Source organism: Varroa jacobsoni, unplaced genomic scaffold (assembly GCF_002532875.2).
Source record: "Varroa jacobsoni isolate VJ856 unplaced genomic scaffold, vjacob_1.0 scaffold_702, whole genome shotgun sequence".
Lineage (NCBI taxonomy): Eukaryota > Metazoa > Arthropoda > Arachnida > Mesostigmata > Varroidae > Varroa > Varroa jacobsoni.
This window is the reverse complement of record NW_019213604.1, coordinates 143,593-171,425: the sequence shown is the minus strand read 5'-3', so window position 1 is coordinate 171,425 and position 27,833 is coordinate 143,593. Positions and strand designations below refer to the sequence as shown.

The 27,833-nt window shown below is 40.6% G+C and overlaps 2 protein-coding genes and 1 long non-coding RNA gene across 8 annotated transcripts in view; 2 read left to right on the top strand and 1 right to left on the bottom strand.

Annotated features, from left to right (window-relative positions):
- nonC (serine/threonine-protein kinase Smg1) overlaps positions 1-9,589 on the top strand; it is a 31,642-nt gene extending 22,053 nt beyond the window's left edge. The window contains exons 20-29 of one of the 2 annotated variants that reach the window (XR_002681868.2): positions 1,542-1,823; positions 2,067-2,342; positions 3,209-3,406; positions 3,646-3,863; positions 4,442-5,519; positions 5,718-5,988; positions 6,403-6,535; positions 6,769-6,942; positions 7,166-7,731; positions 8,185-9,589. Coding sequence is in view for 1 of the 2 variants with exons in the window: in XM_022837374.2 (XP_022693109.1) it covers positions 1,542-1,823; positions 2,067-2,342; positions 3,209-3,406; positions 3,646-3,863; positions 4,442-5,519; positions 5,718-5,988; positions 6,403-6,535; positions 6,769-6,942; positions 7,166-7,372 (2,837 nt within the window). In the remaining variant the exon portion in view is untranslated. Of the gene's footprint in view, positions 1-1,541; positions 1,824-2,066; positions 2,343-3,208; positions 3,407-3,645; positions 3,864-4,441; positions 5,520-5,717; positions 5,989-6,402; positions 6,536-6,768; positions 6,943-7,165 lie in introns of both variants that reach the window. The other variant, XM_022837374.2, reaches the window with a different exon arrangement.
- Positions 9,590-10,932: 1,343 nt separating this feature from the next.
- Positions 10,933-27,596, top strand: LOC111262813 (uncharacterized). Of its 5 annotated transcripts, none has more exons than XM_022837378.2 (7): positions 10,933-10,950; positions 21,876-22,095; positions 22,979-23,100; positions 24,840-25,046; positions 25,831-26,137; positions 26,614-26,773; positions 27,102-27,596. In XM_022837378.2, the coding sequence occupies exons 2-7, from the start codon at positions 21,890-21,892 to the stop codon at positions 27,312-27,314; spliced, it is 1,215 nt and encodes a 404-aa protein (XP_022693113.1). In that variant the 5' UTR covers positions 10,933-10,950; positions 21,876-21,889; the 3' UTR covers positions 27,315-27,596. The 5 variants fall into 5 exon arrangements, with proteins under 5 accessions (XP_022693113.1, XP_022693111.1, XP_022693110.1 ...); XM_022837376.1 differs by lacking the exon at positions 10,933-10,950 and adding an exon at positions 10,965-11,090; XM_022837375.2 differs by lacking the exon at positions 10,933-10,950 and adding an exon at positions 17,161-17,370.
- On the bottom strand, positions 12,217-16,150 carry LOC111262815 (uncharacterized). Its single transcript, XR_002681870.2, has 2 exons — positions 15,605-16,150; positions 12,217-15,522 (listed from the first exon to the last, which is right to left on the bottom strand). It is a non-coding gene; the product is annotated as an uncharacterized LOC111262815 (long non-coding RNA).
- Positions 27,597-27,833: the final 237 nt, after the last annotated feature.

Below are 27,833 nucleotides of genomic sequence, written 5' to 3'. Positions count from 1 at the left end.
ACCGTGTTTGTAAGGTGGTCATAAAATACACGCGACAATATCTTTGAACTTTAAGATCAAAGGTGGTAAAGTTTTAGTCTTCTCTATAGTTTTAAGGATCGAAATTTGAAAATGCAGAAGTGACCGTATTATCTATTAAACGATTGCCTTATACAATAATCACAATAGAATATTGGTGATGTGAATTGTTGGATCTACAAGACCCAAAGTTTTGCGAAGTAAATAAAAGATCCTTTTCAGGAGTTTCGGCGATATCCATCGAGGGTCGCTTCTTCATTTAAAAACATACGTTTTATTTTCTAAAAAGTAAAGGGCAATACGAAAAGTATTTTTCCGACGTTCGTCTTGGCTGAATATTTTTAACTTACAGGATCAAATAGAAAATTTCCACAGTTTTACCGATTAGGCCTTTATTTTAGTTGGGAGCTATCTTTTTGCGCCATGCTAAGTTTTAGTGATGATCAAGTCTCGTGTTGTATATTATATGTAAGGTTGAAAGTCTAATCATGGTGCCAACCTGTAGCTTCTCAGATGACCATTTGAGCACGTAAGTTACCGGTTAGTACCTAAATAAAACCCAGCTTAACCAACGAAGATCGAGCATAGTCCAAGTCGTATTATTTTAGACAACTTGCAGCTTATTAATATTTTTTTCGAAAAACATATCCCAGCTCGCGATTAGTAACATAAAAAATGTTCAATAAAAAAAGGCGCAATAGGCATACATCGAATTAAGTTCTTTTTGGAATGAATGGCCCAGAGCAAGCGCTTTCCAGCAGACCGTTAAGGGCAGTCAAGAATAACTTGCTGTTATAAATAGGGACATCTACCTAATTGAGTGGAACACGAATTTAGCTTTATGTGCGTTCAGTCTCGGTTAGAGCGTGAAAAGTAAGTTGGGCTTATTCTCTAGTCTATTTGTTAACTGACTCCGGTTTCGCATCTTTATTTATCTGGGAGAAAGGGACGACGTCACCGACAAACGAGACTGCTCCGAAATAAAGAAATTAACCGTTAATGGAAAAAATGAAGTGAAGAATAAAGCAAATAGACCAATATACAATCTATTTATGTATTGGAACATCTACATAGGTGTTTCATTTCTACTTGTACCAGTACGGTTTGAAATGATGGGAATTTCCTCGCTATCGATAGTTTGTTCGCGCGAGTTACGGTACTGTTTTCTTACTCGGTGTGTGGCTTCCGTTGAATAGGCAATAAACAAAAGTTTCGTACTTGAATGAAGCTTATCTCTAGTAGACAAACCGTAACGTCTTAAACGCCTTGTGGCGCTCGCCGGACGTAAAGGTACGCTGGTTTTGGTTCTTCTTGGAAAATTCCATGCGAATCGGTTTCAAATACACTTCTCTAATATTAGAATGGTTAAAGTGGCAAAGGCCCCCGGTGCAGAGAACTAGCTAGGACTATGACAAGATTGGGTGGCACTAGAATGATATGAAGAACTTGATTCAACCATGTTGTGGATAGCAGTACATATTACCGTAGAAATTAAAAAAGAATACTGCTTGTTATTTTATTAGGTTTGGAGGACCTTCATCTTGACGAAAGGATTATGCAGTTCCTTTCAATCTCTAATCGTATCTTGTCGAAGCGATTCGGCCAAAACTCCTATTTGGCCCGTAGCTACGCAGTCACTCCGATGGGACGCCGTTCGGGTCTTATACAATGGATTGATCGTTCGGTGCCGCTGTTTGCACTGTACAAGAGGCACCAGATTGCCAAGCAGGGCTATGCAACCAGGCCTACCGAAATGTTCTATAGTAAATTAATTCCCAAACTCAATAAGGCCAACATTCCCACCGGTACGTACGGTACAATTTACTTTATATGAATTTCCTACTTTTACTTATAACGGAAGAAAGTTCGTTGGATCAAAATTCAACCGCCAGTAATTACTTGCTATTCCATGTCCGTAAATAGTGTATAATTACGTTTCGCTGAAGTGGGTAATAAGCAGTGAATGAGGCATACTGACCGACGCATCGTTCGTTTTCCTGTGTGTTTGTTTTCGTGTTTTTTCGTCCCATAAAACTTCGATGAGACAGATAAACGGCGCGAATGGCCAAAGGAACTTCTTATGCAGGTCGTCGAAGAGCTGACAAAAGAAACTCCAGGCGATTTGCTGCTGCGCGAAGTCTGGGCAGCCTGTGCCACCCCAGGCCAACTCTGGGCTCGTCAGAACGCCCTTGTGCATAGTGTTGCTGTCACGTCGATTGTCGGCTACATTATCGGATTGGGGGATCGACATCTAGACAACATTCTTGTTGATATTCATTCAGGCCATATTATTCACATCGACTACAATGTCTGCTTCGAGAGAGGTTCGTTATAATAATCATTTCAAGTAACGATTGTTATGGCCGTGCTATAAGAAAGCCCGCATAGGTCTGACTATTCTGAGACTGGCATAGGCCTACATTTTGTATAATACTGAAGAGATGGGTTACAACTAAAACTAGCGACTAATCAATGTAGCGGCGCCCGTTGTTTTAGCCACGTGCATGGTTTTTAATGCCAACTTTCAACTGTTAAACAATTATGAAATTATCATTCATTGTTATATAGAACTCTAACTATATTCTTATTTATTTAAAAAAATAATTTATCAGAAGTTATTGTTTAAAATTCCGCTTCTAAAATTCATTTATTATTAGGGGTTATTAATCAAACTGGTATAAACCTATGGTTAGCTCCACAGACATCGACACATCTGAACACCGACAATAAAATACACTAACTAGATACCGCTCTATTTTAAATTTACTTAACCGTGTAGAACTGTGTCAGCGTTTTAACGTTAAAGGAAAAGTTATTCAAAAACGCATTACATCAGCGAATGAGATTATTATTAATTTAATTCTATAAGGTAAGTTAAATTATTATCCGTCATTAGTGATCGAAAACTATTACTGTTTACGTCTGTTTCTCTTACTATAAAAGAATTATATTCCAAACGAAAATCGTTTAAGACCGATACAACCGATGACCATTAATTTCTACACACACAATTATTTGAGTGACTTTTGTCTCGACATTGATATGGTTGTATAGTAAACCGTATAGAGCCTATTTTTCTTGTATGCCTTATAAAAGAGGCTCGATAACTAAGCGCAGCACTTGGAGGTTATATATGATTATGCAGTTCTGATGTATTCGCCGCCATATTTATAGCGAGACCTGATTTCAGGAACTCAACTGCGGGTTGCCGAACGGGTGCCTTTCCGTCTAACTCCAATACTCAGTCGAGCCCTTGGTTTGAACGGTCTCAATGGAGTATTCCAAGTAGCTGCAGAAAACATCCTCCGAACGCTGAGAGCTAACCGCGAAACCCTACTCACACTTCTTGAAGCCTTTGTCTACGATCCTCTCGTAGACTGGACTGTCGGTGAGTAACTAGTTATACAGCGTCGGTATGACAAATAATAGTTACACAGTAGATTGCTCACAAGATATAAATACTTACTAGAATTTATTGCAGCGAAATACTATATGCAAAAAATAAAATTTCGGCACAATGCTGCTATGCCACGTTCTCTACGATCATTAGACATGTCAACGCCAATGTTATCAATCAAGGGACCTAAATACGCTAGGTGCACATTTTCTTCCCGTTGGTGCTTTAAGGTGGACCAACATCTGTAACTAAGGCGGCGTCGATAACGGCCGAATGCGCTGTTACTCAGCTTGTGGCTCTCTGCGAAGAGGACGGTTTTCAGCAGAATCTAATGAAGGTGGAACGAGAACTCCGAGTTATCTGGAATCAACTTACTGCAAACGTCGTCGAGTGGCGGGATAATGCCATAGCATTGGCTGATAAGACAGCGCTCATTACAGCATTGCAGGTTCGACCAGTAGCTAGGCAGTTGATCTTTAGGTCCTACTTCAGTCCGTTTTATTTCTGTCGATAGGCCAACAAAAATCGTATTTTGATCCGTCTTTCAGATGGGCGCTTGAAGGGTCCAAGTTAAGAAACGCGCCAATTTGCAAAACAAACGGATACATACAATGCTCTATGACCGACATAATAAATGCACTCAATGGAATCAATTTAACTCATGTAGTTATTATTATAATATGACAGTTTTTTGAATTTTTCAAATTAGGATTTTTACTCATTTTCTTTGTTTCTTGGGTAAATGTTAAACTTGTGTGAACCTGTATAAATATGATTACTTATTTAGCAATTAAGTTATCTTAACAACAACACTACTGTATACTCAATGCGATTGCATTTTGCCCTATACAATGGCAATATATCGCACCTAAAAAAAAAAACAATTTAAATCTAGCTTGAAGCAACAACATATGACAGCTGCTTTTCTAATTTGGAAGAAGTATGCTATTTCGTCAGCAGATTCGCGTAAATAAATTATAGCCCACGTACTAAATACTCGACCCTGTCCGTCTGCTTGTGTTTCAGGAATGCCCAACGGTATTTCAAGATCTTGCCTCTCTACGGTTGCAGTTCTCCGAACTCTGCAAAGCGGTTCAGGACACGACGGCCATGCTAGCCAGCTATTGCGAACAAGAACACTGCCCGAACCCCTTATTCCGCCTAATGGCAGGGTATTTCTCTCAGACGACCTCACTCTGGGCACAATGGCTCATGCACGTTTGCACTCAAGTCGACGGGCCGAGCATTCAGCAGACTCTGACCCGTTTTCAAGCGAAGACCGTTGTATCTCAACAGCAGCTAACATCGGATCTCTCGTACCTTGCGCAGAAATTGAGCGTATGCGATGTTGAACACGATGACGGTCTAGGCGGCGCTTTGTCCGCTAGTGTTTTACATCCGCGCGTTCTCTACACTTTAACTGAGTCTCCCGCAGCCCAACGTCTTATTGGAATGCTTGATAACTTTAAAATCGACGTCCTACCCCGGTTATTGGCTTTTTCCGACTTCGACGTTGTCAACTCACCACTTGTACCCGTCGTGGGCGAAGGAATGGAGCTTCTGTCGAGTATGGTAGCTACCGCCGAGTACGAAGTGATTGCAGACAGGCTTGAGGCCGAGTATGAGGCTGTTATTGCTGCCGCGGCCAGTCAGCGTCAGCAGACAACGTTTTCTGTAGCCACACCGGTATCCGGTGTTGACAGTACCTCCACAACAGCTGCTTCTTCGGTTACGGGAACTGCTCTACAGCCACTACTGCTTGTAATGGACTCGCTGTTCGGAGAGCTCCGTTTTATTGACAAACTGCAATTGATCCATGGACTATTCACAGCTGTACAGAGCGCTGTGACGGGGGGTGTTAGCCGGCTTGAAGCGGCGTGTGGGGTAATCGAGAGTTTGATGATCGCGCCTCTCCTCTTAACGGAAGCTTCGCCAGAAATGTCGGCGACTGGTGAGGAACGAGCAACGGTAACAGCAAGAATTCCCATCGAGCGCGTTGTTGTAGACCATCAAATAATCACGGCGTTAATGGGACTGGTGCAAAGTGTCTCCGAGGAACCGATCTTTGAGTTGCCAACGATCGAATCAGTTCTGGATAACATCGGTAGGCCATCTACGCACTTTGTCTTATCGGGTTAGAAGACTTAAGTTTTACGGTTTTGTCTTCCTGATCGTACTCCTTTGGTTTACATGGTAAATGCTTAGATTTACCTATAACAGTTTTTCATGATATGTGTATTTCTAGGAACAAGATGACACAAAACAAATAGTATAAGAATTAATGTGCCTGTCTCTATTGTAGGTAATGGCAGTGAGGCAGACTTGTGCATTCGAGCTGACCTCCAAGATGCTGTTGGTCGAACTCGGGCGGCCGTTCTTGAGGTGACGAATGCTGGGATGGCAATGTTGTCCAATCCGTCGTACGCTCGGGTGGCAGCCAAGCCAGGGGTCGCCAGTGAGCTTGCAGCTGTCGGCATTGAGGTCACTAACCTAAAAGACGCCCTTCTGGACTCTATTTCCCAGCAGGTGCAGGTCCTTCAGGCACAAGTGCAGCGATATTGGCACCCCATCGGGTTAGTAAAAACAACGTATAAACATGAAGTAGTAGGTTAAAATTTTGTCGCAACGTGTGTGCCTACTGATCCACGGAAAAACTTAGGGACGTGCGAGATGATCTAGGTTTGAAAGCATGCATAAATATGCCGCTTTATGTTGGGCACCAGCCATCTAAAGCGATGTCTAACGACAATGTCGGTTATAAAAGCTCGGGACTTGACTTAGCATGAACTTTGTTATTATTTTCTAGCTGATCTCTTTCGAGGCTAGTTGGCTTCTCTAAATTGGTAACCATTAATTACTTTCCTAATTTTTTCAGCTTCCCATCTTTCTACACCGCAAGTAAAACCTTTTAGATGCTTTTTTAATTTACCGATACTAATTATAGATTTGATTTTCACTATTATATTCGCTTATTGCGTAATCGACAGAATGGCGTTGGTCGACGCAGATGTAAAGCTTCAGGAGCTTGTTGACCTAACGGCCTCGGTTCGCCACGCTGAGCCCACCGAGTTCTTACTGAAAAACGCGAACTGGCCACAGCTGTCGTTCAATCCCGTCCAGGTAAGGCTGAACTTTTATCAAACGGCAGTCAGCAGCGATACTGTTTTTATCAATCCCACAAAAACGTATTGTGTAGTCTTGTAAAGTAAAATTTAGTAAGAGTTTGACCCTGCGTGCGTTACTGATTTGTCACTGCGACACCCCATAATAATCAAACAATTGTAAAGCGGTTCACTCAGTGTAATTAGCGCTTGAAATATAAATAACAATGTTATACATTGATTATGGCACAGGTATGTTTTGATACAGTCGGGCAGTTCAACAATACTTGTCAGTTTGCGTTGCGTTCGTTCGCGGGTGGCCAGCCGGGACAAATTGACCTGCCAATGTTACATGAAGCGTCGTCGCAGATTGGAGAAATCTTCCACGCCGTACAGCAACTGGTAGAGCGACTGCTTGCATACAAGGTCAGTTGAACTGAATTAGTGTTACTGCAGACCTTACCAATAAATGGGAATAAAATAATAAGAGGTCAATAGTTAGTGATTATATGACGCTAAATTTAGCCAGACATAAGTATGATAGGTACGTCTTAGGGGTTCAGATAAACTACCAGAAACCAGCAAAAAGCATGGCTCTTAAGGTCTGCGGCAGAGTATTTTCATTGAGAAAGGGCCCTGTTATTTTCAGGTAGTTGAGATCGAAAGCAAAAGGGAAGAGCAGCGTAATCGTCAGGGCATGCTAATATGGAGACGCGTCCGCGCTAAACTTGAGGGTCGGGACACACACGACAAATCGCACCTGACTGTCGGACAACAACTCGAGAAGGTTATCCACGAGGCTACATCGATGGAGAACCTAGCCCTTATGTACGAAGGATGGACGCCTTGGGTCTGAACAACTCGGAATACATAGCGACTTTGATGCTCAAAACGGAAGCGTTCCAGTCGAGACAAGGAACAGCGAATGATTCTGGATGATATCAACCAAATAGGGACTGCGTTCCCTCATTATTTAGGGGAGTCAACAATGTCGATACGAACACGAACGACGAGCTTGTCACGTGTTCGTATGCAATCAGTGCTTGCCGAGTCTCTCTCCCGAGTCGCACTGCGAGTGCAATATAGGATGACTCTCAACGCAGACTTGAAACCCTGCCGTGAGGTCATCTGCTACGGATGCTTTTCGCACTGAACGAATGCTATTCATTATAGATCCAACAGCAGCAGTAGCTTTGCATATCGCGTGTATGGCTGGTAAGCTCCACCTACACGGTGTTGACCGATGGGTTGAAGTTGACTTCGTCCATCGTTTTCGCCGTATGTATATCGGAAGCCCGCCTTGAGAACGGCGTTTAAAATTGCTGTCAGCAGATATCTGTTGTTTCTTCCGTAAAGAAATTGTTGAAATCGCACCACAGAGCGTACCGCAGCCACTAGGGCTTGTTCGGTTATAGAGAGTTTGTATAAAGAGGCGCTTATTATGGGGTGCTTACTTTCGTATTCGTTTCGTCGCTATATCTTCAAAGGTTTGCATCTGAAGGAGTTATAGTAGCAGCGCGTTCTCTTACCATAATTTTTCATTAACGAGTCGAACTGCTGGTTATGAATCGGTTCATTCTCTTAAATAAAAGTGGACACTTTTAAAATATTGATTAAATACTTTGCATTGCTAAGAAAGCCGTACCTCTCTATGTTCGCTGGTTGCAGGTTCATACAAGTCGCTATGTCTACATGTTCAAAATGGCGACGTTTATGACAATGTCTCTACTGTTGTGCTTTCCCCCTCTGCAAAAGGCTATTATGTGAGAATATATATACGCCTTTTTCTGTGTATACACGTGATTCCTTAAATAGGAATCGCTGTACCTTCAGTTACTGCATCGTGTTCATCTAGGACAATGTTGGTCGTGTTTTATATTTATCATTGCAACTAAGCTCGCCGGCATATTGACTTGCTGTGGTGCTCTGGCTCAAGACCAAGAAGCAACGTTCATTTTAGAAAGCTCTATCGATTTCTGATCGTTCTCATGGGCAAACATTTCCTACATACATCACGTGTATCAGACGAGTTCTCTATGGAAATGAGGTTACGCCTATTTTTTTTTTCTGATTTATATATAATTTGTCGTAAACGTTTTCGATAATCCGAGAACACCTCAGCCGAATGTGCAACGTGAACACTTTAAAACGGAGTTAGCTATAACAGGATCTGATGTAAGTCAGATGATGGTATTTCGTCTAGAAGAGTGTGTCTATTTCAATATGTGTTATTAGAGTATAAACTAGAAAAGCGAGATTTGAGTAGACCTGAAGAAAAATTTATTAGCAATGGAAACTAGGTTATCCTACTATTTATATCCACAAAGTCAGCTTGTTCGATTTTTTCTACTTTAGAAAAAATCGAACAAGCTGACTTCTTCAATACAATTTCGGTAGACGATTCATAAATCCTCGGTATAACATCGTTATAATAACATATATATATTTTGTTAGGTACATTTATAGTTAACTAACCAACGACTGCTAACGTTCGGCGTCTTTTTTATCACTTGGTAATTGTTGGTTGATCAAATTTGGTTCGAGACGGAATATTTCTCTCCTTGAGCAATATATCAAAAAGTAAATAGCAAAAGCGGCAAGTAAGGCTAACTACTAATTTTGCAACGAACTTCAGTCCATACAACGAGCGAGTAGTACGGAGATGACCTCTAATTATTTGAATTGGTAACAATATAGGGACAAATGGGCCTCTCCGCCTCTTACGCAAGCAATGCCATATCGATTTTAGCGAATGCTTCTATACTTGAGCGCGCGCATATTGGGTGGGTGAAAAAGCTTAACGGCAAGCTTCAAGTGAAACCAACGAAGACTTACTAGCCATTGATTAAACCGTAATATTTATAACTTGAAAGAGGAGATGCAAACGAAATATACGTATTGGTCCTAATGCCGATATACGATTAGTCTTTACTACTAGTGACGTATTATATTTAGCGTGTTTGTATCTCGGTTTGTAGCGCAACGTAACTATGCAGCAACGTTTGGAATACGTTTTTGTTTATTAACAATAATTAGCGGGGATAACAAATAAATTAATTACATTTATATCTCACTATGTACATTTATTATATTTTACTACTGACAGTGCCAATCTAGCAAAGATCCCGTAAAAGAGACGTGCCATGGCACAAAAACACGCGTTTGTTCATATATTTATATTAAAATATATAATCATATTCAAATCCTCAATCCAAATAACCAAACTCAAAAATAGTGTCCGATAGTACGCGGGTTCACTTATGTTCACGACGATGAGAGATTCGTAGGCCTATATTCTTGTTAGAGCATTATTAAAGCCGTCAGTTGAAGCCAAGTCACTTCTTCTGTCACGTCGAGGCACCAAGTTGGTCTACCGTCTTTCCTATTAATTAATTTTCTCGCCTTGTGCGCTTTTTTCGTTACCGACTCTTGTTCTAAACATTTTCTTCGATCCTCCTACATAGATTCTAGATAATGACAATTTTAATTAGCACAACAAGGGTGGTGGCCCTCGTCCAGAAGGTGTAATTTCTGTCTCTTAGTTGATGCGCGCGCAAATGTCACACAACACTCGTGGCTACGAGGGTCTCCCCCGTCGGAGCTTTACAGGGCTTACTCCCTGAACCATGTTATGACTATTTTTGTGCGCATGTTTTCACCGTCACCTAGGCGCATGCTGTAACAACTCGTCTCGTCGTGACCTACCAATGAGCATTAGCGATTTCGGCCATGGTAAAATGGCCGAAAAAAAATAGAGCCATAAAGAACATTTGCCTGCAACATTTATTCTATAAGTGCATTTTCCACGCATTTAGCTCGACCAAATGTGTTTTCCGTATGAATTTAAGTGACAGCCGTGCCTGTGTGTTTGGGTTATCGCTTTGAATATTCTTCACACGCGTCATTTTAGACCTCGACAATCGTAGTTGTGTTGCTACTATAGTTTCTCTTGTGATCGCTATAAATCTGTTTCAGGTTGTGCCTTGCTCTATTGACTTATTTAATTATTTACCTATATATACTGGGGAGCGTGGTTGTTGTCATCAATGCTTTACGGTAAGCCAATTAGCCAGGTTCATCTTCCGCGTTTCGAGTCTACGACCAACAGCTTGCGACTGGACAGCTGTTCATGATGAACCAACTTCACAAACGGGTTGAAGAGAGCCATCACAGGTATATCGTCACTCTACTGCGAACGTTTGTCCTCTGTTTAGTCGCGTGACACTGCGTAATGGCCGTGTCGATGCAAGCGATCGTCCATCGTTAGCTGAGATTCGAGGTCATGCTGCTACTGCTAGCGCTGGATGCCTCGATAATGGCGGGGAGAGTTTGGCAACTCTCCCCGCCATTATCGAGGTTCACGTAGAACAATGACGACCGCCCCTATGCTAACTTCGACAAATGCTGAATCATCCTTTTAGTGGACACAGAGAGGTACGTCTCATTACAGTTACCTGATACAATGAATCCTACGTGTGTATGAATGAACACTTCATTCAGTTAATGACGAAGCGCAATGATACTGAGTTCATATGCAGCCACGCTTTGTTGAGACACGTCAGCTAAAATGGCAGGTAAGAGATGAGTAAGCTTCTAAGCTTACTCGGAGATCTAAGCAATCTAGTACGCCATGTGATATTGTCTCTATTGAATAATAGGAATCGGATGAACCTACCGGGATAGACCATTAAGGCAAATCATTTATTTTTCTCACAAGGAGCGGGGATGGGATCAATTTTTTCCCAGAAAGTAGATGCGGAAGATAACCTAAACGTGGAATAGTCTCCAAAAAGGATGTATCGTTGATATGCTCTGGCCGAGTATGGGTTATCAATGCAAAGATCCGACAGCTTAAGAAACGATTGGTAACAAAGGCTGCCGCAAATATTTTGACTAACTTTGTAAAATATACATACAGCCGCTGCTTTTTGTCCAGTTATCCGTGGGAGGGGGGTGCAGGCGATCTTTCATAGTTTTGATAAGCTCACATTTGTTCTACGTCGCAAATGGTTCTTGTTAGTTGCACTGACAGTCTAGCAGCTCTAGGTTTCCAACTTCTCCATACGAGCGTCACGTTTACGAGTGTCGTACATCAATTTCAGATCTGGAAGTAGCGCATATTTTCAGCTAATGACTGTGGTTTGAATCACCGTGATAAAGGAACATGAACAAAAACAAACTATAAATTGCTCTTCAATAACTGGCTATGAAAGGTACGGGAAAGGAGCTTTGTTGAGGAAATAGACATTAAATTGCGTGAACCGTTTTTTTAGATCGTAAGGCTATACCAGCCATATTGGAACAACTCCAGAATAATTAAAATAAATCGGCAAGCACATGCGAACTCTCTGCGCTGTACCATCTATGATGTACGTTATAGTTCGACAAAGGATTGTGATAAGTTATGGCAACTATTAGAACTTACATTGCGTCACACACAGTCAGGTCATACGCTTGAGGGGAATCATACGTTTCTATATTGCTAGGCAAGATGATGGCTCGATACTCGATAACGCTTGCGGGCGATGCCGCTAGCTCTACCTGAATATCAAAATTGAATTAGCGTTTCGCCATAAACGACCACGTTGCGTCAGGACCAGGAATCGCTTAGTGGCCTAAGCTTTAACCAAGTTACAATGACGCTGCAGAAGCGCTGTTCAGCTATCGACCAGCGTATCATTAAAATCAAGATATCCTGCGTTTACCAAACAAGCTTTATTTCCACAATTTAATTTTCTGAACCTTAACATATTACTAAGTAAAGCCTTTAGCTCATCATGCTAGAATTGGCGGTCTGTATGAAGCGTTTGAGAAATGCTGATACGACGTCATACACGTACACTGGCGCATAGTGCTGAGAAGTTTCAGCTCGAAAAGAAAAGGCTCGATGTTTGATACGTGCATAAATAGCGATACTTTCGATAAAATTGTTTATTTTATATCACTGTCAATTTATATTACTCTATTAAATGTACACGAGTTTGTATTTTTAAAGCAACGATTTATTACACGTATATTTGTATGCACTTTCCGTTCCATATCCTCATTTTTACTAAAAGCTTTAGTTTTAAGAATACGGCCTTGTTTTGCCGCACTCCGTCATTCTAATAATAATACTTTGGTTTTTTAACGGTCGCTCTGTGTTCGCTTACCAACGCCATTGCTTTCGTAACTATATCCACTCTTAGCACGAGATTTCCGCACTGCGGCACTGTACAATCTGTTCAATCGAACACGTTCCAGTGTCTTGGCATCCAATTATCCAGATCGTTGCCACATTTGATCTTTTTCGACATGATTCGAGGGCTTTTTGATACACAAGCACTAGTCCGCGCTGCATACGTCCAACGGTAATATGCCATACGGAATACGTTAGTGCTTTGATTGCCATTGAGGCCCGGCAGTTGTTGACGAAAGGCGGGGGGTCGAGTTGATGACCAGAAGGCCATTCTTTATTCATTGCCATTCAATACTCATTGCCGCGAATGTTTGGTTGTTCGAAAATTTTAGAAGAAGTGGCGTTGTTATTAAAGAAAAAAAAAAAAACAAACTCTCATGTTGCTGATGATGTACTCAAATTTAAGTTTGGCGGAGAGAGTCTATTAAATAAGAAAAAAAAAAAACGTATCGTTTGTTCGTCCATGCCGCACGTATTCAGTAAGATCCAGCTATGTGAGCTAGTACCTGTCAGTCATATTATTGGCCCTACTAAATTCATCTAATATATATGAATTAGATGAGCATATATTCTAAGTATACAGAAAAAATTCGACAGTGCTTACTAATAAATAATCTGCCTAAGAATATTACAGATATGGATTTTAGCTGTGGTAATGTTATGGCTTAATAATCTTGAGATAAATAATGTACGATGCGTATGAAAACGAATCTGTTGAAGCTTGTCTTTTTATAGGCGACAGAGTTTGATTTTAAAATCCACTTGTTTTTTTTTTTCAAATTTTACTTAAATGATACACTCTCCATTTCGATTTTTTCTTTAAATTTTTAGCAGATTACTTTGGCCATTTTTAGAACAATTTTTTTAATCCTTTTAGCCGTACAGGTCGCATCTCTAGCTCACAGGCATTCTGAATCGATTCGATAGTAAACGGCACAATCACGTAAACTATTATATTTGCTAGATACTACGATCATTTTAATAGCCTTAACTATATATAATTAGCGTTAAAATGTAAGGCTACAAGGTCATGTATAACTCAGGTTTCGATAGATGACACTTAGCTCGACGAATTATAAAGCCGATTATAATTTACTAGTCTTTTTCGGGCGTAAAGAATGAATCTAAAATTTATAAATATGTTTAGTCTGGGTTTGAAGACACGAATAAGCGTTGTTTTTATATGTCGTTCTCCAGGGCGAAGGCTTGGCTGTCAAAAATGTTTAAAAGGCTCGAGTATCTGCGGCAGTTGACGGGCCTATCATATCAAATGTACCTAATGGATGCATCGAGAATTTTATTGCGGCTACGGTGTGATAAAGTCCCGATTCCTTTTCACGATCCGTCTCTTAGTATTGCCTGTAGAAAAATAACGCCTTTCCTAGTTTTTCAAAATTGAGTCCGGTGCACCCAACTTGAAAGCTATAATGGCTATATAATCGAACAGGTTCGTCTAGTTCTCGACGAGTTACCTACTCGCTGTCAATCAACGAGCGTGTCTCAAGTGAAAAGCATCCTTGAGATCGCACCAAAGTCAGCGGCAAACTTAGAGGGACAAAAGTTTTTTATAGTCCCTTTATCATCATTCGTAAACAGATAGTTTTAACGAATCATTTGATAGTCTTCGTAGTACATTATTGTAATGTATTATAATAATTCCAGTCGTGTGATGTCTGCCTAAGACGTACATCCTAAACGCAACTTTCTGAAGTGTCCGTCATTGACGATACGTTGTCCTGCTGTTGCCCACCTCATACGTAAGACTGTGTGCAAAACCCGGACCCGCATGACATTGGACCGAGTTCTCCTATATTCGATATTGCATTTCATCTGTGTTTTGACATTTCAATAACTGATTGTATGAGTAAGATTAAAGATTCGTGATGTCATCCGTGGACAACGAGTGGCGGAAAAAATAAATGGCGCCGTTTCAATGAGGAAGAACCTATACGCTCTGCTAATATTCTGATCGATGTCATACTTGAAGCTCTATGCCGGTATCTGCCGTTGTGTCTTTACATTCGAATGGGTCTGCACATATAGAAATTACCATAGATTTATCCTAATTAGCTAAGCAGGAAACACAAAGCGAACCAATCCAATATCGAAGTTCCACAGTGAATGCTATGGTTTTGATACCGAGGTAGTCATCTCCACTTTACATTGGTTACCTTTCGTAGACACCAGCGTTTAATTGGTAAACCAATTGGTAAATTGAATAATTAAAATACATCATTGATAGTTTCTTTTTCTTTTCTTGCCCAACACAAGTCCGAACAAAAAGGGATGTAAGCAAAAAGATGAAACGATTACACTGTTTCACTGTCAGTAATTTCCTGTCTGCCTCTATAACCAGTCTGCCCCTATAACCATTGTTGATCGTATCACTTATTCATATCGATAACTTACACAAATGCCCACAGTCGCCGTTATCACAGTACATCATAACATGATAAGTAACATTAGTTAATGTCAACAATTTGACTGAAACTAAGAACTTCAGAGTTTAACTTTGTAACCAAACATATTTTTTAGATACAGATGTGCTCATTTAAAGGAGGATAATGCAATCAAAAATTAAGCCGAACATAACTTTCTCAGTTTTAAGTCTGTGATCATCTATCATCAGATAAATTCGCATGGTCAATGCGTGTCTATCAATTTCTCCACAGAACCTTTTCTCCTTTTGATAACGATGAATCAGCCGTTTCCACCGGCGAGCTTGTGGTTGAACGGTGGCGATTACGGCAACGGACTGTCGAGGCATTTATTAGTTGAGTTATTGCTCTGCCTGTCTTGCTGAAGCCCTTTAATCTTGTTTATGGTACCTGGAAGTTACTCATGATCAGTAGCAGACGTTAGAAAAACAAGTTTCGCAACGCAACATACATGCTTTTGTGTCAAGCTCACCTGCTTAGTATTGCCATCTCGCGAAGTGCTCGAAGAAGCCGCCGTCGTAATGGGCCCGCGCGGCCTTTACCTACCTACACTACAGGCTTAACACATCATTCTGCTCAACAGCTTGAGCAAATGTGATAGTTATAATGTCACTATGGTGGTCCACTATCGTGGAGTTGCCACTTTACGGTTTCATTTGTGCAAATAGATTGAAATCGACTTCCCGTCCGCCTAGCAGTGAGACATGAGAAATCTATTGATGGCCTCTCGTTCTTACTCGAGTCGAGACATGGACCGTCCACCGTTTCCATTGATAAATCACTATCGTTTCATGGCGGTAATAGGTCAGACGACAGTACACAGAACTGATAAAACGGTCGGACCGAAGACCGGTCACCCCTTGAGGCGTATTTTGCTTTGACTGCCAACGAACAGAGCAGTAATGGTGATAGTAAAAGAAATCCTTGGCCCAGAAGCCGGCGAAGTTGACGAGTTACACGGTCTAAGTGGCTAGTCTGAGCAATCATACAGCCGTTGCTGGGCAAATTGATCTCTTTGGTGTCCTGTAGCACTGTGTACGTAACCATACCTTTCACCGAGAAAAGTATATATGTACAGGTGAAGCCACATTGCAAATCGTTGGCGAGATTCAACAGCACGGCAGATTGATAAGCGATTGTCTATGGGACGATTTCTCTTAAGAAGGCCGTACGAGTGTTGCTCTCACACTATCAGTAGGGTAAGCAAGAAACGCTACGATAAGAGGGCGCGTCAGCTCTCTTATGGATCACAGCTGTCATCGTCTGCCGTTGACTGATGTTCTTTCAAATACGCGCAAAAAAAGCATCAATTTTCGACTGCTGGGCTTAATCGTATCTAGTAATAACTCGGGTTTATCACTTTTCAGTCAACGTTTAGTGTATTCTACACTTAGCAGGTCTGCTGTTCCTTCATCATACTAGCCGCAGTCCGCGAATCCCATCGTCATTATCGTCGATAGCAGCAGTCTTCGGATGCTCGGCCTGAAATGGTGAATGTGCATAAAGTTTGGTGTGACGTATTCGGGACAGACCTATCGATGTAGCAGGGTTGTTACCTAGTAGAGCAGGCGAAGCCTTGAAAAACCTTGCCAGCTCGCTACTATGGAAGGAGTATTGGTTCAGTGGCCGCTGGCAAACACATCGTGATGCGCGCCAGCATCCAAACATACGGACACTTTCCGACATGTTCATAGACAAAACACGATCCATAGAAATTAACTTACGAGAATCAGACGGAGGAGGCTACACGTGTAAACAATTTTCAAGCCCTAGTAGATAAACAGCCTCTCATAGCGACTGAGTGGACAACTAACTACTGAAGCGTTGCCAGCACTCGACTCGGAACGACGAGGTAAACACCGGAGGAGATGTTGGCCAAACAATTCTTGGAGGAACAGATCTCATTGACGACACGGCTTATCGCTTGGGACAGGACGATAGTTACGCATCGCGCAACAGTTTCTTTACCATTAATATTCTCCGAGTACTAAGTGTGATAAAAAAAAATAAGTACTTAAGTGTGATAAAAGTCTGCGCTGTTACGATCAGTGACACTAAATGAAAAGACAAACAGGAAGGATATCTGCTCGAAAAAAAAGGTTCAGGTGGAAAGTTGTATCACACTGCTGGGTACTATGTGCGTGGATTGTGCTGGCTTCAGCGTTAACCGCAAACCACGAGTCAGGACGTTTATGAATATTCTAAATGACGCGACATTAATCAACGGAAGTTCATACGGTAAGGGTCGTATACACTGTCAAAGTTCTCTATATCTAAATCTAATCGTTGCTTGTAACTATTGCTTGTCTTCGTAATAATGAAGTGGGGACGTGTTAACCCAGTGAACTTACGAACGCGTGAGGTAGTTTACGTTTGAAATTGAATCTAGCCACGTTTTGTTTACTTGTAGAAGAGACCAGCCGCCGTCCAAAGCGTTGAGTAATAGCTGAGAAGCCGGACATGAGAATCTTCCACTGTAATATATTATCCGACACTGAAATAGCTCTGCATCGTGGAATAACTATCAATGTGATGTATGGCTTAAGTACCCATCTAAAAAATGAATTAGAATTTGAGTCGTACTATTACCATAGTATAGGAGAACTATTAAATGCGGTCCGTTCTTGAATATACTGAACGTCGCGCAGAATTCCGCCTGGGGCGACTTCAGAGTGATTTTTGTCATTGAAACCGCGCTAGCCATTATTACAAATAACAGTAGTCTACATATGGCCATTGGTTAAATTAGCATTATAAATGTAGATAAGAATATCTATGTCGGTGCACGTGGACACTTAACAGACCATTGGGTTTGTTTTTTCGCGTTGCTTTCGCCATCACGTACAGTTATTTCTCCATATCGTGGTTTATGTCGGCTTGCCCAGCTACTCCAGAAGATAGTGTACTGCGAATCAAATGTCCTCGATCCTCATATGGAGCACGAAAAATGGTTAAAGTTATCGAGCATCGAATATGTCTACAGTACAGTAGACAGGGTGTATTTCGCGAAGAACGCGACAGAGTGATTTTTTTGTGAAGTTTTTCCGAAGTTCTCATTCTGATTGGCATGAATCAGTAGCGACCTAAACTACGACTACGGAACAAATTCATCGAGAGGGGATGAAAATATTTGTCCTTGTCGGAAGTGCTACATGGGACACCTTGGGTTCAAGGGAATCCAGAGGTTTAGATCCACTATATCCTATGGAAAATGGTTGATCCCATTTAGTAATTCTAACATCTTTACGACTGGAAGGCGCTTTGATAGGCACCGTAGGGTATCTTGCGAAGAGCATGCTACCTATGTATTCACACTAGTTCGGTTACCTTAAAAAATGTTAGCAGGAGCCGTCGTCGCTAACCTTAAAAATGAATCATGTTTTTTTATCAAACATAATACAGTTATAATCTCTAAAACAGGTGCAGCAGTGAAATTGCCTGCAATAGCGATGTTTTGTTACCGAGAACCAAATGTCGTCTTAGGCCCCTGTTATAAAGAGGGGCGGTTTCCTCGCCCATATATCGCTGAGATCAGTTGAGGTTTTATTTTAGGTCAAGGCACTTCGAATACTCCCAAAAGTGCATATGGAAAGATTTTTAATGGGGTGAAATTTAGGCAAATAAATGTTTTAAGGATTCGTAAAGTATACATAAAAATAACGCATGGTATCTTGAATTTTGGACATTTCGAATAATTGTGCCAATAAAATTTCTTAAGAGAATTGCAGATTTGCCGTTTTATCGAAGATCGTGAGCAATTCGTGACTTTTTGTTGCTAGCAAGCTGAATAAGCACGTTCTGTGAACAATCGGCTATTATCTTTCACTTCACGATCACCGGCTCTTGGGGTCTATTGTGTTGAACCCATGCTCGTAACGGGTAAAATCCTCAAAATGACAATCCTTTTATGTTCAATGTATAATGAAATGCTTCGTAGAAATCAAACAATAGAAGATCTTTGCTGATTTCTCAATAGCATTGTCCGGCTCGTTGCAGGGATCTAATGTTTCGATCACAACAGCAGTTATCTTGCGCATAGCGATGCCTTACTCTAGTGGTATTGTTTTTGCATTTACCATTTTGTATCAATTTTAGATGACATGACAACCGGGTTGTGGGTATGTCCCTGTTGCTAAGGCACTGGGATCCGGTAATTTCATTTTGTTTTTTTTTCTAAGCATAAAGTAACTGGTACAACAATAACATACCTTCACAATCGAACACTGGTTAGAACATCCGCAATTATATGAATGAAAGATGTATCCAACGGTAGTGAAGACTGGGTTTACCCTATTATTATTAAATCAGCCTGACTGTATGCTGATTTAATAAATATTCCCGTTAATCGAACATGCCTGAAAAGGGCACAAACAATTTTCACTTATTATAAACCTCGAAGTTAACCCGCTAAATGTATCACATCAATCTAACAACATATCTGCTCGTGCAAACTGCTCCGACCTTTAGCACGATCGTGCAACGCCACTAACCATATCATCAAAAATATAGCAGTACATGAAGATTATTCATATCTCTTTATAAAAATAGCAGACGGTTAACTAGCGTGATCGGGATATCTTAATTTCCTAATCTATTCTTCCCATATCGACAACACTGACCTCTTTATTCCAAGTTAGTGGCCAGGATCGTGAACGACCGAGTTCTCTCACGGCTATAGATTCCTATAATAATTACCGCTTTTACAATTAAAATGCACAATATACTTGTTCTCTGTTTAGAGAAAGAAAAAGTTTATCTCTTTATTCAACAAAATGATCCTCGTATTAGCAAATTCTAGCAAAGATCTAACAATTTAGCAATTGACGGGTAAGCCAACCAGGTCCAAGTAATAATCTACGTGCTGCTAAATAGCACTAATCATTAATAATAATAATAATGATGGCATCATTGAGTATTGTAAACCTATAAGCCAGTCACTTCTTATTATAGTGTCTTTCAGTGCCTTTCTCTAAGCCTTCTTCTAATTAGACGAGGCGCACTTGAGCGTTACCCATTCTTGTTATAAATCTACATATTGTATGTGTACTTTATGCAGAAACGACAACTAAATTGGAGCCGTCAGGGGGTCTTGGTTACAGGGAAACCTCATCTTGAGATAGCCATTCTTTTTGATGAAGACAAGTAATTAGCAGTATGACAAGTGTAGGTAGAAATCAATATATAAATGATATTAATTTTTCGTTAGGTCAAGGGCCTATTGACCACTACGGGTTGTCCTAAAGATGCCTGTCTCGTAGCCAATTTGCAGCAAAAATTAGAGATCAAAGCTTAATCATAAGTGCAAATATTGGTAACATAGCACAATAATAAAATACAATTATTTTGAGCATATTTATTTGTTTTTAATCTGTAAAATAAGAACGTGTAAAGAGAGTGCTGTTCATGTTGTTTTAGTAATAGACTGGGTGAAACCTAATGTATATGTGCTACGATAAAAAAAACACTTTTAAACGCAATGTTGACAAACGTAGTGCTTAATCCCTACTCAAACTGGTTAAACTAGCCGTGTAAATGGTCAATATGCTTTCCTCGTCGGCGCAGGGAAAAATTAAAAACATTACCATATTTACCTAAACGTCGGACGAAAATAAACAGTAAGCAGCAGCAAATCCTATTTTAGCACCCAATTAAAGCACTGGTGTGCATTGGGCACTATCTTCCAATATTTCGTTACCTATTATTCGTAGGCAGCGAATGGGGCACAGAAAAAATACACAGAATCCGTTGTGCCCGTTAGGCTTCCAGGAATTAATTTCTTATCATTAATTGCTTTAATGGCAACAAAATAAGCTCGAGTATGTTATTAGTAGAGCAGTTCTAAAACGAAGTTATGCTTCTTCAATATCTAAGTTTTTCATGGCACACAATTGGGTCCGGCTGTATTGTATGCCGTGCCATTACGACCGTAGAATTGATAATTGCCCGTATGACATATATTTCTAATTTTGTAAGACATACACTACTCAAACGGAAATTAAGGGTACCCCGAATTCTGTTTACTGTCATAGTCAGTCAAAGGGAAGAAAGTACGCACTAAATGGAACGAGCAAGTTAGCCATTTTTATAGGCGGGATTGTCGCTCGATCTGATTTAATAAAAGATTTAAAGCTGTATAGTGGTCGGAACTACAACTTGTTATCACAGGATTCGTCAAATACTGCAAATTGAGCTGGTCTAAAAGTGGCATAAGGACAGTATGATCATGATTAGATCAAAATTGTTCTGCTGGGGCAAAGACAAACCTTGGGATTCCACTGATTTTCTCGGGCACATTTTACCATTTGCCTATGAGGCGCACACGCTAAAAAAGTGAAAAGTAATTAAATCAAGTAACCAATGCTTGTTTAGGTTAGGCATGGTTTAGTGTCGAATGGACCACTTTGAGGTAATCGCACTTTAAGGCTTTAAGTTAGAGAGCATTGACGAGACGGGAAGCGCATTTAATCTATGCACAAAGAAATTATAATGTCAAAATTTTCATGGTAAGCTTTTTCATAGCGGCCACAATCATCTACCTATCTTAGTACTTGCCTTCTAGAACCACTGGAAGAGTAGGGCATCTTGTGATGGCTGCTTGCGATACGCTTTATTTACCGAGAGCGTATACCATGCGATAATCCTAATCTGTCGTTTTTCAATTAGCAATAAAGTGAGAAAACCATTAATCTAACTAAAATAAGCACTATACTGTTTAATGTTTGGAAATCGGCATGTCAACGCAGGTACCTCACCGGTAATGACAGCGGGCGCTGCAGGAGTGGGGATAGATGATCCTCATCACATCTTTACGTGCTTCAATTGTTGGCAGGTCAAGGATAGCCTATGGATTGTGTCACATGCAGTCGATACGAGCGCTGTTGACGAGTGTCTTTGCTGCGCTCAGTGTCTGTGTGGGAATCTTATCGATCCCTCATTTGCCAGAGACCGGAGAATAACTTTGAGGTAGGAAATTCACATGTTTGCTGTGAATAAGTTCGAAGCGATGGTTTACTCCCCGTAGGGCCAGGCCATAGGTATTATACAGTAATGTATAAGCACTGCTTTTTATGGGATGCTTTGTTGTTTGTACCGTTATCTACTATTACGCTGTCATTGCTACCGTAACGCAGCTTGTCTGCCCCTGTATTCGATACCCATTGTGATGTCTATTATAGCTACGCCGTCTACGGCGAACCCCACCAAAAGCGTCTGGCGCTTGACTAGCCTTATCCTTAACTGTGGCTTAGGCACTGCCACATATATTGAAGGGGCTGAAAGCAAAAAAAATCCTAAACATAAACATTCGTTTAGTAACCAGCTAGTTTCGTCGGAAGCGTTCAACAGGACCTTCTCTATCTTTCGGCTTAGATTCTGTTGTAACGAATCCATCCCAGAAAAATAGTCTGGGTTTCTAAGGATAACCATTTCTAATGATCGATTCAAGTGTGTCATTTCTATCGCCGCTGGTGCTGCTGCTGCCAAGGCTTTCTGTTTTTCGTTGACGGGTATATTCCATTGTTTGCCAACTCAGTAGGTTCTAAGCTAGAATTAAGTAAACAAAAAGTTCATAATCACCCTCGTAGTACGGTTGCGCGACTACAGGCCTCTGTCACAGAGCTGGATAACTAGAAAGGGCTGGATTACCGTGTCTTTATGAATCAGCTTCGTTTAAACCTGTTAGGTTCTATATGCCGTAGGTTTCATACGTTTGAGTGCCAAGGCCCTGCCGATTTCGCTCCGTAGAATTTAACGCCTTTCTTATGTCTAATATTTTATGTCTGTGCAAATGGACATGCGGGAATTCATTTAAATCAGTTCTTTTCGCGCTTTGCTTACGGCTTCGTAGGTGTGGAGGTGATGGCTGTCAGCTGCAATTGGATGCCTGGACCAAAGGATCTAAGTTAGTCACCTCGTTGGTAAAGGATCACACAGTGAACTGCCCATTCAGACCCGTATTTTGTCCAAAAGGTACAAGTGGTTCATCATTTTGTGCGAATTCCGTCTGTATTTTATATAACATATATAAAACAAATACTGTGAACTAGCGAAGATGCTCGTTGAATCGTATTTCCACTGAGTCCACTCTGCTTTTTTTTATTATGTCTTTCTATATACGACTTCTAACATATTGCTTCAGGCCTTAGCAAATTCTTACACGAAACGCACTGTGATAAACCGAATAGGACCGATGACATGAGTGCCTTTAGATAACCTAATGTAAGCTCTAGTTTATTTAGTACAAACTTCACATTTTTCCATATTAAATGAGGTCGCCTTTTGACCGTATGAAGTGAAATACTCAGCTTACGTGTTAGTGCCTCAAGAGGCTGCGTAAACATTGAATCTACCGCATAGCCCATGATCGACCATTAACTGGTTCAGTATTCAATTGTAAAACAGTGAATTAGCTTGTGCTCTTAATAAGCAGTAAGTTCAGCGGTGCTTTACCTATAAGAAGGTTCTCCGCTCTTAAATCCTAGTAGCTTCCTGTTGCCAGGTTACCCAGTACATATATCTATACATGTCTCAATCAGCATATAGTTAGCGAACATCTTATTTCGTCTGCATTGTTGTTTCGTCAAAATTTACAAATATGAGACAGCTACGAAATTTGATGGGGTAACGGCAGACTCAACCTTACAAACCAGATACAATTACCATTGCGAGCAGTCGAGTAATATCTGAAACTAAAGCAAGATGACTGTGATGTGATGCATACGATCGGATCGACCGGATGTCAGACAGCTTGTCGTAGCCATATTAGTGTAGTCCATAATGACGGCAACAAAGGCACCTTTAAATGTCAGATGTTTAGTTGCAGATTTGTGTTTTCCTAGGTAAGCGAGACATCGGTTTGATATATTTTATAAAATGAATGTTTTTTTTTTGTGGCTATCTAAAATAATCTGATAGTTTGGAATTTATTTAGAAGGTAATCTGAGTTTCGGAGATGGGCACGAAGTGCTGTTCCATTGCAGTGAGTTTTTTTTAATTATAAAAAAGCAGTATAATTTTAAAACGGTTTTCATTTGCGAACCAATTTTTGTAGTCTATCAACGAAAGTATGCCAATGCTTAAATACATAGGGTCACTAGGGTGTAACCTATGGTTAACCGATGCCAAACGCGTAATGAAATGGCCCCAATTGGTGTAGTACTAAATGCAAGAGTGGAATAATCATGAGTATCAATAGTGTGTATTCCACGGCATCGGTGTTGTTTATATCTGAATAAATCTTACTATAAGGTAAGCGTGTTAGTAGGCGTTTACCCGAAACTTTCGACACGATAGGTATCTAAGTCAAGGTTCATTCGTTTCTATTCCGTTTGATTAAGCACTAATAATGATTGTGCTCCTAACGTGTAGTAAGCTGAAATTGTTTGTAAAAATAACGACAGCTGATTGATTTTTGTCATGTAGAATGGCTATAAAAATGTTGCTAGGCGCAGATAGGTTACAGAGGTATATGAGTGGTATATAGATGAATGATAGGTTTCTACGTAACCGAAATAGTGCTACGTTAAATGACACTATGTATAGCATGATAGTCCACGTATAGTGGCTGCAATTGTAACGTGGTTTTTCCTCGGTGCGGTGTCGGAGCGTCTTCATCTATTGATAATAACATCGCGTCTGTGGACGGATACTCATCTGTAGGGTTTTCTCCTAATCGTTAAGCTTCATCTGATTTGTTTGTAACCGATCAGGCTGTAAGGCAGTACTGCGCAGGCAGGATCAGTCACTGCACGAAGAGTCTTGCCCGTTGTCGACACGTAGTTTTGAGAGGGAATCACAAAAGATGCAGGACGTGGAGAAAAGGCTGGTTATTCCAGCCTCGCAGATGCGCTACCGTCAGTTGGCGAATGTGCCTACAACTGCAGTACGAAAGGAAGCTAGGAGCGTTTTCCAGCAAGGTATGGCCGTGTTGACGCCAATATAATCTCTAGTGTGATATGTTCGATGCTGATCATTAGAAGAAGTCAATTTAGCTAAAATTTTGTAGCTCATACGGTCACTATCATTGAATCTTTATAGCACGATTTGTTTACGAAAGTCACTGACTGTTGCAAATGGGAAACCTTTTGGAATATTTTTTCCTGTGGTAAAGATTTACCACACACCTAATTACCTCTCCGCTTCTTTCATTGTGTTCGGTAAATGTAATTCTTACAACGACAATAATCTGTCGTCTATAATAACCGCACGCCGTATATAGCATATGGGATTCACCAGTACGATGAGAATACTTAGACTATCCGACAGCTACAAGAAATTTCACCGCATAACGGCACGAATAGGGCTGTCCTTTTCTCCTGCCCTTCACCTAAAACACCAACGCCTAGAATTCAAAACTCAATACTTTTTCCTCTTCCCCATAAATTTAATTGAGCGCGTCAAACATAGACGTTGAACGATAGTAATCAACCGACTAAAACAGGTTCCACAGTTACAACCTCACACAGGTCAATTAGCCAAAAGAAATAAATTTTGCCTGTTTCATATAACTATTTGTGCGTCCACTAAATTTATATACGGACGATAACTGAACTTTTTTTTTGATGAATGAATTACCCCCGCATCAAACCACGTACTTTCCACTAATTAATTATTTTTGTAGGGCACCGAGTTTGGTTAGAAATATTTTCTTATATTTCTTCGCGCATAAAATAAACCTGCCACAATTTACTCACGTGGCAGGTCACCATGAAAGTCTACGACAGGATGCCGTGATCGTCTGTCAGCGTTCAACAGCAGCTCCGGTGTGTGATCAAACTCAAAACGAAGAAAATGGCTCGTCGCCTCCAGCGGGATCCCGGCCAGGCGTCACTTCCAGGCGAGGAGAGGTCCCTACAGCATTGCGCAGATCGTCAGTGGAAAGTCCTGCTTCGAGTTTAGCCGAGACATCTTTTAAACAACTCACAAACGGTCTTAACAACGGCTCTCCGCCCCGGACGTACAATATGTCTGACGAGACACTAGAACAACTTGAAAAAGCTCGGCTTGCGTAAGTGCTCTAGAGCAATAGCCCTCAGTAAAAACGTGTTTGTCTACTAAGCTCAAGGAAGCTTTAGGTGGTCCAGGGTCGAAAGTGGGATAGGCACATTTTGTTTCATACTGGGAATAGCCAGCCGTGTGAACAAATGTTCGACGGCAGTAGCACGGGACGTAGAAACTGGACGTACTTATTTAGGTAGACCAGATGTATTCGGTACGGTTCGGTGACACGGCCATCGCTAGAGGTATGAATAATTCTGTAGACCTCTTTATCGTCCCAGAGGTAAGGAAACAGAAAAAGTGCGTGTTTAATGAGCTGGTTTAAACTGTTTAAACAAACTAGAGTGATGATCGCCATAGTAGTAACGCGGGACTTTAAACTGTAGTTACTAAAACCCTGATAGGTTATTTTGCGGCGGTTAGATGTTTTTACATTCATTGAACGTCACTATGTTTTGAATGTATGCGTATGGAAACCCGGAACAGACTGGAACGCGAATGCATCAAAGTTCCTGATGGTGTATCGTGCTTGCCAGATGTTATTGCTCAAAGAATTAACAATGAGGATGCTGAACTTCGCGATCGTGTCGAGAAGCTCGAGGAGCTCATAGTCACCACTCGTGCCCAGTTGGAAAAAGCTTTCGCCGTAAGTTGCGTCACCCTGTGGGTGTTCAAAAAAATCGCATATTACATGCTAATGTTAGTGATTTTCTTCTTTCAGTTCAAAAATAATAACACCTTATAATTGATCTGTGGCGTTATTTCTTATCTAACAATGTGGATTACATGCCCAATACGAACGGCACATATTTATTATTTCATATAGCGATTTAGTAGCCATTTAAATTATAGCTGAGTAAGAGTCCTACGCACATATCTGCATGAGCATTGGAAAGTTGTTCTGAACACCTAATTAACACCAAATCTAATGCAGAAATCAGCAAATAACATAAGATATATCCGCTTGATTTCAGGAGAACCGCAATCTTCGAGCCCTGTTGGCATCAGAGCATAAGCTTCACGAGCTTCACGTTACAAAACTTCGCGATGAAGTTGAGATTCTTCGCTCGATAGTGTACCGCTCCTTCCGGCAAAATACTAATAGTTCTAGCAGTGACGATAGTAGCCACGGGACAAAAATGTGTTCGCCGAAGAGCACTCGGCAAGGCTCCATTGTCAATAAGTGAAGAAAACATTGGACTTGAGGCTTTTGAATATGTTAAATCAATTTCTTGAAGCACAAGTCTACCCGCCAGTGATTAAATCGCTGATCGAAAAATACTAACTGATTTTGATAACTGACAGAACAGAGGTATCCTGTCGAATATCGTTATAGTATATGCTTGTACATATAGTGCTAGTGTTAGACATAATTCAGTGTAAGATATATATATATATATATATATATATAAGAGGATATCGTAGGTCGCCTCATGATAATAAAGACACTGTTGTGTTACCAGTTTCAATACGGTTATTATATTATAAATATATCCACTAAATCTTGATTCCTAATACGGCTGAAAATGACTAGTAGAATAGACGTTATATGATCTTCCCAATTTTAATTGTCTTGGAAAGAGTATGTTTATCTAATTTTCTTTTCATTTATTTAAAAGGCTTCCAAAAGTTTCAAACAGAACTATCAGACGACAAAGTGGTACCTTCTACGTACTGAAAAAACTTCCGATTGAGCTACGAAGAAC

Excerpts from the sequence above, each read along its gene's own strand:
- LOC111262813 (XM_022837375.2), top strand. The coding sequence starts at position 17,268 with ATGTGCGTGGATTGTGCTGGCTTCAGCGTTAACCGCAAACCACGAGTC. Across the intron at positions 17,371-21,875 it reads AATCAACGGAAGTTCATACG|GTACCTCACCGGTAATGACA; the intron begins GTAAGGGTCGTA and ends ATGTCAACGCAG. Across the intron at positions 22,096-22,978 it reads GACCGGAGAATAACTTTGAG|GTGTGGAGGTGATGGCTGTC; the intron begins GTAGGAAATTCA and ends ACGGCTTCGTAG.